Raw genomic sequence first — 11,114 nt, 5'->3', positions numbered from 1 at the left:
AATTCTATTTTACTTGTTGACACCGTGATCATAAAAGGCGTTTCCAAATATCAGTTTCCTGCAGCACGTGACACAGACACATAACAGACTCGAGTATGCACGAAGTTTCTTTAAGTCGGATGCGTCCAAATGATATGTTAATTTTTGAACGCCTCGCGCTATGAATAATATGACGCAAATATTTCTATGCTGGAAAATTGTTCCTACGAGATTTCACTAGACCCTTTACACTGTATGTGCACACTCATGGAAATGACAACGGTAGTTAAGTTGCCGCCGTTTGTTTCGCTCCTGCCGAGACTCGGGACAAGTTCTAGATAAATATGAAGCCAAGTAGTTCGGTCCTGGAAACAGCGTTTAGAATGAAAACATGATCTTATAATATCTGCAGGTGGGAACGGACCGGGTCAGCTTTGTGCTATGTAAGACCTAATGTAGCAGTGGGGGTACTGGGATCCTGGACTGGGAGCTGCAGACCCATTAGAAGACAGAAACTGGAGGAAGGACTAGTTAGCAGCAGGTCTGACTGCAGGACTCCTCTTTTTAAAACCCCGTGTTTCCTCTCTCCTGACTTTTGATCCTCTCTACCTCTGGTAAGATACTTTTGGAGTTTGATTGTTTTATAAGTTTCAGTATTTTAATTGTTCAGGTTCTGTCGGGGTGTAAGACCCCGAGGTATTTGTGTTTTTATTATTGTAATTCTGGGTCTGTCAGGTTTGTTTCATCATGTTTTATGTGTTTGGCTTTTTAGTTACAACAATGGCCACCGTTTTGTCTTAGTTATGATACATTTTTAGTTTATTGATCTTATTTCATTTTAGAGTTTTAACATCTTGTCATCTTGTTTCTAGTGCTGGGGCTGGTGTGGTCTTCCATCCACCGGCCTGGTTTGGACGCTGGGAGTTCACTTTAGAGGGTGATGTGTTGTATATAGTTATTGGTGTGGTGTTTTTTCATTTGAGTTGTTTATGTAGACCTCTTTGTTTAGGAACTAGTGTACTCCCAGCTCCCCTTGTAGTGAGTGGTTAGCCTCACAGTCAAGTAGTCACCTCCTAACTCTGCCCTCTGGGTTTAACAACACTTAGAAAGAAAAACATGAAAGTTTCTTGTTGTGGAAGCTTTAACAAAATGTTCCACACAATGTGATCTAGATTGTGTTATTTGTGTGCTTGTCCGTGTCAGGTGTAGCCTTTCTCTTTGTATCCTTTGCAGTTTATGTGCTCTGTGGCTTGTTGCTGATTTTCCTGCTGTGGTACAATCAGGATAAAACTTAGTCTGTTTTCTTCTTCTGTCAGTCTGAAGTGATGAAACTTCATATTTATTATAATGCACTTTCAGAAAATACAAAGTTGACCCAAATTTCACGACATTCAACACAACACAACCAATAGAAATAGCATGAGGGCATGTAAATTCTAATTATTCATTTCACTTTGAAAACACATTATTAAAAATGATAACGAAGATTAACCAAAATCAGATCAAATAGTAAAAGTAGTGGATGATATTGTGAATATCAGATCTACTTGTAATAAATAAATTTGTAAATAACAGCAGGAATAAATGCTCTTTACTTCCAGCTGCTAAGTTTACCTGTTTCAGCTGCAGTTTGTCTCTGGCGCCTCCTGCTGGTAGAAACACATTCCTGAAGAACAAATCAAACTTTTCCATAGAAACACAAGTGCAGGTTTCCATGGTGACAGCTTCCATGTCAGTGGTTGTAGTTCATATAGTTGAGTCAGAAAGTTCTTTGGTCAGTGATGTGTAATAAACAGGATGATGAACAGGATCAGATGCTGGAATGACTGAACTTTGACCTCATGTGTTCATGACTCTTCACCTCTGTCTCCTCTCACAGGAAGAAGATGATCTGCAGGACGCTGCTGCTCCTCATCCTCATCTCATGTGTCTGTGGTCAGTTTTCATCTTCAGAAACGTCTCTAGATGTAGTTAAAGACTCCCATGTTCCAGTTGTCAGTGTGTCTGCTCCTCTCTTTCCCTCTCTGTCTCCTCAGCAGCAACATTTGTAGTGAATGTGACACAGAGCTCCTATCAGGCAGAGGAGAAGCACAACATCACACTGAAGTGGACGTTCACATCCAAACCTGACACATCCTGGAGGTTCCTGTTTATCATCTGTAGACTGATAACTGATAACAGAGTCTTAACTCTGTATCAAGTATATGATGGTGATGAGGTACCAGAGTCTCAGGATCAACAGTTTGCAGGACGAGTCCAGAGTGATAAAAACCTCATCAGAGAAGGACGAATCAGACTTCATGTGTCCAGACTCACAACTAATGACTCTGGTCTGTATGTGTGTGAAGTAACGACAGATTACGGTTCCAGCTCTGAAACATGTCGACTAAATGTTACAGGTGAGTGAAGCTACTTTCTTCTTTCTTTTGTAAAAAGATTTTCTTGTTTCCAAAACAAATGTAGGATATTCTGTTTTTGTGTTTCTGTTCATGTTTTTCCAGCAAAAGCAAGAAAAGTTGCTCTGATGTGTGAATGAAAACCTTGTGATGCTCATGGTGGTAAAACTTTGTCATTAAGAGTTACATTTCCTTTTTCAGCAGCAGGATTTCAAGACAAAAGTTGAAGTGAATTTTCAGTGTGAAGCAGATAAAAAGCTGCAGCTAACCATGAAAACCTCAGCTGCCTCTTGGAAATCAAAGCTGATGTTCAGCATCCCTCCACACACACTGAGCTTCATTTAACTTCAAGACAAACTTGAATAAGTTTAATAAGCTTCAACTTTTCAGAGTTGACAACACACAGGAATGTTCAGTTTCAGTCCAGTTCTAACATAAAGCCCAGTTCTCTATGAACTGACCTTGTACATGGTGGAAAAAGAGCAGCTTCTACACAGTTTTACTTCCATCTAGAAATCTGCTCTGAAAACCTTTTTAACACAACAACCCTGATTCTCTTCATCATGAGAGTAATTATGTTATATTTGATGTCCTTTACAGCAGCTTCTCATCAGGATCAACATCAGAAACCAGCTGAGAAACAACAAGCAGACAGTCGAGGAAGGATCGGCCTCTTTGCTGCACTGGGACTGATAACAGCAGCAGCTCTGATGATTGGATTCATTTTAATAATCTGTTTTTCTAAATCTACTGTGGAGACCACTGTTACAGCCCAGCAGAAAGGCTGCAAAGAAGGGAAGCAGGCAGATTTTTTTTGTAGTTATTTGTGTCCTAAACTCGACCCAGGTTAGACCACTGATCAGCACGACTCCTGCAAATACTCAAAACAAAATCATAATGGAGCCATCTCAGCAACGTCAGAGCAGATGTTTAGCAGAAAGATGAAGGTCCATGATGCTGGTCTTCCTGAACATCCTGACAGACCTCTGACCTTTTCTCTTTTCTATCTTCACCCACTGAGACAAACAGACAGGATGAGAGACAGAGAGACGACCAACATGTGATTAGAGACTGAGAGGAACATGTGCTCTCTGCTCCACTCATATATACATGTAAAATATTTGTAAAAGGTGGAAAGAAGAAGAACCATTATTACTGTGTGAGACTGCTGCAGGGTTTAGACTCACAAGATGGAAAGCAAACTGGTCCTGATGTCTCATATGGTTTCATCAGAGCAGAAATGGATTTTAGACCAGAAACATTCAGTGTTTTGTTCAGCAGCATGTGTGTAAATGATACTTTAATGTCTTATGGGATGATGTGACAGTACAGCATGAACTCTTTATCTCTCTTTAGACTTGTTCATTCAGACTCTGACAAAGTAGCTGCTGGTGTGAAGTGATCATCCTGAAACTGCAGCTCCCAGTAAAACCAGTAGATGGCAGTAATGTAGCTTTTACAGAGTCCCATGTTGACTCAGACAGACTGCTGTCTGGACCCAACAAGACATGATGATGTGGACTCTGATTATATCTGAAAGCTGTTACAGCTGATGGACATTATTACTATGCAGGTTCTTGAGTTTAGTCTGGTTATTGTTCAGCATGTTGTTTTCCCCTCTCTGTGTAATTTAGTTTGGCTGAAGCACTTTCTAACTTACCCTGATGTGTCTCTGTGTGAGGTCAGTTTTCTTTAGTTGAGTTTGATCTGTTCAAGTGACACTGAGTGTCATTATATTTATGTGACCTCTATTAAAGGCTGGCTAGTTTATTCATTTCTTTGGATTTTTTGCCCTCATGTTTGAGCAATAAAAGCCCAGGTTTAGAAAAGACCTCTGTGTCCTCATGGCTTTACTGCTTGGTTCCTGACAACCAGGAACCAGAGAAAACTGCTGTCATTTCACATCTCTGAAAACTATTTTACTCTTGTCAAAGTTTCTCTTATTACAGTTTTATTCAGTTTATTCTACAATCTGATGTCTCTGACTGCAGATACATCACTGTTCTGTCAGCCTCTAAAGGTTTTTTCTTTTACAAAACAATGAGTGTTAAAATCAGCTTTTGAGGGACAAAGTCCATTTTTACTTTTGCTTAGTACAAGAACTTGATCCATTTCAGAATGAAACCTGATATATTACTGCAGGTTTTACCTTTGTACTTTTTAGTTGTGCAGCTGCAAGTAGCAAGAAATGATTTCAGACTCTTTATTTAGAGGAAAAATCTCAGCTGAACTGGATGTGATGGAAGTTAACAGGAGACTCTTTGAGTTTCATTTAACCAGATTCATGACATTTTATTCCAAGCATTATGAACCAAACAAAGGTTTCAATGAATATCATAGTAATTACAGAAGTTCTGACTAAAGTTTAAACAAACAATAAAAGAAACACAAGTTTGAGCTTCTAACACCTCCGTCTCATCAAATTGTGTGATTTCAATCATCCTACAAAGAATCTTTACTTTTATTAAAGACAGATGCATCCTTTTGATTAGAAAATAAAGCCTCGTCAATGATGGCTTCTATGTTTTTATTCTTGGTCCGAGTCAGTTTAGCTCCACCAGGGTTGCATCTGGAATAATGAGGTAAATAATAATGTTCTCTCTCACATGGCAGAACTGCAGCTCCATGAATTTATGGGAGGAACAACAACTCATGTCGGTACGGTGAGGAATTAATATTCCAACATAAAACAGGAAACTGAGCCTCAAAAGAACTTGATGGAAAATATAAAGGAAAAGATGGAAATGAGGAAGGTCTGGGCTGAAATGAAGTGGAGGGAAACTGAGCGATGAGAGTGTTTCTTATTCCAGTTCTGGATGTTTCTTCATACAGCAGCAGCTTTCTATCCTGTGTGTGATGATGAAACTGGATCAGACACACAGTCCTGATGCTGATATTAAAGATTAGAATAAAAACTTCTTGCTTTTATGTCTCCTGACACTTCACTTTATCATGACATGACTCCACATGATGAACACACTGAAAAGTTTGAACACACTGAGGTGTGTTTTTACAGAAACCTTTGTCAATGTTACTTCCTATGTCAGCATGATGGTGTGCTGCCACCTGGTGGAGAAATCTGGAACAACAGAGATGTGTTTGTCCAGATGCTCCTCATAGAAATGTAACTGTGTTTTCTCCTGTTTGTCTGTAAAGTTCTTCTTACACTCATTATTTTACTTTTATAAAGACCCTTTATATTTGTTTTTTATTCTAGTATTTTGCTTTATATTCTCTTCTGCTTCCTTTTTTTTTTTTTTTTATCCCCCTACAACATTATCGATATCCACTGGTTTATGTAGTTAGTGGGAGTGTTATGTAGATATAAAATTAAATATTTACTGGTAAAAAGATTGTTTTGTTTAAAAAAAAATATCAGCAATAGAAAAAAATAGATAAACTGTTTAATGTTTGATTTAAAAAAAAAGTTTATATTATGTACATATAATTTTACAGAAACATGAGGTGAGGCAGTGCATGAAACAATAATTAAAATGAAAACATGTGATACAGTGAGCTGGAACAACTGGGTCTGTTTGGAGGTCTGACAGCTTGATAAATACAGGATAAACCCTTGAACTATACATTACAGTTCTTCTCCATCGGTTTGGCTCGTTTCTTGAAACAGAAAAGACGTTCTCTAAACTCTCAGATCATTTAACAAAACAGTCTTACAGTTCAGCACAACACCACAGCTCACTAGCAGAAGCTCATATCTCTCCCAAAACACTTCACTCACGTGTCAAAACTAAATTCCCTTCTCATGTAAATAGTCAGTCCTCCCAAAACACATGGTCTCTTTGACATTGTGGAAGCACTGCAAGTCAACATGTCCAGATGTTTTGTCACTGTGGCAGAGGACCACAGAAATATCCCTCATGTCCACCTCTCAGTCTGAGCCCAGTCCTTCATAGACAATAGTTACTGTACTCATTGTTTTAGTCCAGCTAACAGAAGACAACTGTGTATAAAAGTGGAGAAAGTTGGCAGAGCTCCATCTGTAACCTGTGTTCACCTGACATCTGTACACACCTGAGTCTTCACTTCTGAGTCTGGACACATGAAGTCCGATTCTTCTTTCTCTGAGGACGTTTTTATCACCCTGGACTCGTCCTGCAAACTGTTTATCTGTATACAATGAAAGAATGAGAGAAAAAAGGATTTCTGCTCTTTAGTTTCTTATAAACAGTTCACTAAATCAAGCTGCGATCCTGGAAACAGCGTCTCGAATGAAAACATAAAAACCACATTGGAAATGATTTTCTCTCCAGGTGAGAAGGAACCGGGTCATTTTCAGGCTATTGGTAAAACTTAGGATGGAGGAAAGAGATTGTAAACTTTATCTTGTATTTAACGTGGTCACGACGTGTCAGGTTACCTCTGTAAATATCCATGTCTGAATAGTAGCAGGAATATATTTATTGACAACAGCAGCCAGTTTATAATGAAACAAAGAGACACATCTTTCTCAGCAGCTGCAAAGGCTCATGGGAGATAAGGTTTCAGCAGAAAGAATCACTAAGATATTGTTTGCATTTTGCAGTAAATTTCAAGTGGTAATACAATTACTTCTGTTTTTCTCTTAGGTTTATTAAGGTTTGATAGAAAATTCTATTTTACTTGTTGACACCGTGATCATAAAAGGCGTTTCCAAATATCAGTTTCCTGCAGCACGTGACACAGACACATAACAGACTCGAGTGTGCTCGAAGTTTCTCTAAGTCGGATGCGTCCAAGTCACATGCTAATTTTAAACGCCTCGCGCTATGGATAATATGACGCAAATATTTCTATGCTGGAAAATTGTTCCTACGAGATTTCACTAGACCCTTCCCACTGTATGCATACTCATGCAAATGACAACGGAGGTTAAGTTGCCGCCGTTTGTTTCGCTCCTGCCGAGACTCGGGACAAGTTCTAGGTAAATATGAAGCTAAGTAGAGCTTCGGTCCTGGAAACAGCGTTTAGAATGAAAACATGATCTTATAATATCTGCAGGTGGGAACGGACCGGGTCAGCTTTGTGCTATGTAAGACCTAATGTAGCAGTGGGGGTACTGGGATCCTGGACTGGGAGCTGCAGACCCATTAGAAGACAGAAACTGGAGGAAGGACTAGTTAGCAGCAGGTCTGACTGCAGGACTCCTCTTTTTAAAACCCCATGTTTCCTCTCTCCTGACTTTTGATCCTCTCTACCTCTGGTAAGATACTTTTGGAGTTTGATTGTTTTATAAGTTTCAGTATTTTAATTGTTCAGGTTCTGTCGGGGTGTAAGACCCCGAGGTATTTGTGTTTTTATTATTGTAATTCTGGGTCTGTCAGGTTTGTTTCATCATGTTTTATGTGTTTGGCTTTTTAGTTACAACAATGGCCGCCGTTTTGTCTTAGTTATGATACATTTTTAGTTTATTGATCTTATTTCATTTTAGAGTTTTAACATCTTGTCATCTTGTTTCTAGTGCTGGGGCTGGTGTGGTCTTCCATCCACCGGCCTGGTTTGGACGCTGGGAGTTCACTTTAGAGGGTGATGTGTTGTATATAGTTATTGGTGTGGTGTTTTTTCATTTGAGTTGTTTATGTAGACCTCTTTGTTTAGGAACTAGTGTACTCCCAGCTCCCCTTGTAGTGAGTGGTTAGCCTCACAGTCAAGTAGTCACCTCCTAACTCTGCCCTCTGGGTTTAACAACACTTAGAAAGAAAAACATGAAAGTTTCTTGTTGTGGAAGCTTTAACAAAATGTTCCACACAATGTGATCTAGATTGTGTTATTTGTGTGCTTGTCCGTGTCAGGTGTAGCCTTTCTCTTTGTATCCTTTGCAGTTTATGTGCTCTGTGGCTTGTTGCTGATTTTCCTGCTGTGGTACAATCAGGATAAAACTTAGTCTGTTTTCTTCTTCTGTCAGTCTGAAGTGATGAAACTTCATATTTATTATAATGCACTTTCAGAAAATACAAAGTTGACCCAAATTTCACGACATTCAACACAACACAACCAATAGAAATAGCATGAGGGCATGTAAATTCTAATTATTCATTTCACTTTGAAAACACATTATTAAAAATGATAACGAAGATTAACCAAAATCAGATCAAATAGTAAAAGTAGTGGATGATATTGTGAATATCAGATCTACTTGTAATAAATAAACTTGTAAATAACAGCAGGAATAAATGCTCTTTACTTCCAGCTGCTAAGTTTACCTGTTTCAGCTGCAGTTTGTCTCTGGCGCCTCCTGCTGGTAGAAACACATTCCTGAAGAACAAATCAAACTTTTCCATAGAAACACAAAGTGCAGGTTTCCATGGTGACAGCTTCCATGTCAGTGGTTGTAGTTCATATAGTTGAGTCAGAAAGTTCTTTGGTCAGTGATGTGTAATAAACAGGATGATGAACAGGATCAGATGCTGGAATGACTGAACTTTGACCTCATGTGTTCATGACTCTTCACCTCTGTCTCCTCTCACAGGAAGAAGATGATCTGCAGGATGCTGCCGCTCCTCATCCTCATCTCATGTGTCTGTGGTGAGTTTTCATCTTCAGAAACGTCTCTAGATGTAGTTAAAGACTCCCATGTTCCAGTTGTCAGTGTGTCTGCTCCTCTCTTTCCCTCTCTGTCTCCTCAGCAGCAACATTTGTAGTGAATGTGACACAGAGCTCCTATCAGGCAGAGGAGAAGCACAACATCACACTGAAGTGGACGTTCACATCCAAACCTGACACATCCTGGAGGGTCCTGTTTATCATCTGTAGACTGATAACTGACAACAGAGTCTTAACTCTGTATCATGTACATGATGGTGATGAGGTACCAGAGTCTCAGGATCAACAGTTTGCAGGACGAGTCCAGAGTGATAAAAACCTCATCAGAGAAGGACGAATCAGACTTCATGTGTCCAGACTCACAACTAATGACTCTGGTCTGTATGTGTGTGAAGTAACGACAGATTACGGTTCCAGCTCTGAAACATGTCGACTAAATGTTACAGGTGAGTGAAGCTACTTTCTTCTTTCTTTTGTAAAAAGATTTTCTTGTTTCCAAAACAAATGTAGGATATTCTGTTTTTGTGTTTCTGTTCATGTTTTTCCAGCAAAAGCAAGAAAAGTTGCTCTGATGTGTGAATGAAAACCTTGTGATGCTCATGGTGGTAAAACTTTGTCATTAAGAGTTACATTTCCTTTTTCAGCAGCAGGATTTCAAGACAAAAGTTGAAGTGAATTTTCAGTGTGAAGCAGATAAAAAGCTGCAGCTAACCATGAAAACCTCAGCTGCCTCTTGGAAATCAAAGCTGATGTTCAGCATCCCTCCACACACACTGAGCTTCATTTAACTTCAAGACAAACTTGAATAAGTTTAATAAGCTTCAACTTTTCAGAGTTGACAACACACAGGAATGTTCAGTTTCAGTCCAGTTCTAACATAAAGCCCAGTTCTCTATGAACTGACCTTGTACATGGTGGAAAAAGAGCAGCTTCTACACAGTTTTACTTCCATCTAGAAATCTGCTCTGAAAACCTTTTTAACACAACAACCCTGATTCTCTTCATCATGAGAGTAATTATGTTATATTTGATGTCCTTTACAGCAGCTTCTCATCAGGATCAACATCAGAAACCAGCTGAGAAACAACAAGCAGACAGTCGAGGAAGGATCGGCCTCTTTGCTGCACTGGGACTGATAACAGCAGCAGCTCTGATGACTGGATTCATTTTAATAATCTGTTTTTCTAAATCTACTGTGGAGACCACTGTTACAGCCCAGCAGAAAGGCTGCAAAGAAGGGAAGCAGGAACAAATTGTTTGCAGAGACTGCTGCAGGGTTTAGACTCACAAGATGGAAAGCAAACTGGTCCTGATGTCTCATATGGTTTCATCAGAGCAGAAATGGATTTTAGACCAGAAACATTCAGTGTTTTGTTCAGCAGCATGTGTGTAAATGATACTTTAATGTCTTATGGGATGATGTGACAGTACAGCATGAACTCTTTATCTCTCTTTAGACTTGTTCATTCAGACTCTGACAAAGTAGCTGCTGGTGTGAAGTGATCATCCTGAAACTGCAGCTCCCAGTAAAACCAGTAGATGGCAGTAATGTAGCTTTTACAGAGTCCCATGTTGACTCAGACAGACTGCTGTCTGGACCCAACAAGACATGATGATGTGGACTCTGATTATATCTGAAAGCTGTTACAGCTGATGGACATTATTACTATGCAGGTTCTTGAGTTTAGTCTGGTTATTGTTCAGCATGTTGTTTTCCCCTCTCTGTGTAATTTGGTTTGGCTGAAGCACTTTCTAACTTACCCTGATGTGTCTCTGTGTGAGGTCAGTTTTCTTTAGTTGAGTTTGATCTGTTCAAGTGACACTGAGTGTCATTATATTTATGTGACCTCTATTAAAGGCTGGCTAGTTTATTCATTTCTTTGGATTCTTTGCACTCATGTTTGAGCAATAAAAGCCCAGGTTTAGAAAAGACCTCTGTGTCCTCATGGCTTTACTGCTTGGTCCCTGACAACCAGGAACCAGAGAAAACTGCTGTCATTTCACATCTCTGAAAACTATTTTACTCTTGTCAAAGTTTCTCTTATTACAGTTTTATTCAGTCTATTCTACAATCTGATGTCTCTGACTGCAGATACATCACTGTTCTGTCAGCCTCTAAAGGTTTTTTCTTTTACAAAACAATGAGTGTTAAAATCAGCTTTTCAGGGACAAAGTCCATTTTTACTTTTGCTTAGTACA

The 11,114-nt window shown here is 39.2% G+C and overlaps 1 protein-coding gene across 6 annotated transcripts; it reads left to right on the top strand.

Annotated features, from left to right (window-relative positions):
• Nucleotides 1–7,110: 7,110 nt before the first annotated feature.
• Nucleotides 7,111–10,849, top strand: LOC306769357 (uncharacterized protein). Of its 6 annotated transcripts, XM_079257937.1 has the most exons (7): nucleotides 7,111–7,296; nucleotides 7,374–7,575; nucleotides 7,834–7,898; nucleotides 8,842–8,897; nucleotides 8,999–9,361; nucleotides 9,464–9,517; nucleotides 9,962–10,849. In XM_079257937.1, the coding sequence occupies exons 4-6, from the start codon at nucleotides 8,849–8,851 to the stop codon at nucleotides 9,496–9,498; spliced, it is 447 nt and encodes a 148-aa protein (XP_079114063.1). In that variant the 5' UTR covers nucleotides 7,111–7,296; nucleotides 7,374–7,575; nucleotides 7,834–7,898; nucleotides 8,842–8,848; the 3' UTR covers nucleotides 9,499–9,517; nucleotides 9,962–10,849. The 6 variants fall into 6 exon arrangements, with proteins under 6 accessions (XP_079114063.1, XP_079114060.1, XP_079114058.1 ...); XM_079257934.1 differs by lacking the exon at nucleotides 9,464–9,517 and having other exon boundaries at nucleotides 9,002–9,361; nucleotides 9,959–10,849; XM_079257932.1 differs by lacking the exon at nucleotides 9,464–9,517 and having other exon boundaries at nucleotides 9,959–10,849.
• Nucleotides 10,850–11,114: the final 265 nt, after the last annotated feature.

Source organism: Telmatherina bonti (genome assembly GCF_933228915.1).
Source record: "Telmatherina bonti genome assembly, chromosome: 18".
Classification (NCBI taxonomy): Eukaryota; Metazoa; Chordata; class Actinopteri; order Atheriniformes; family Telmatherinidae; genus Telmatherina; species Telmatherina bonti.
The sequence above is the reverse complement of the archived record's forward strand: the minus strand, read 5'-3'. Positions and strand labels throughout refer to the sequence as shown.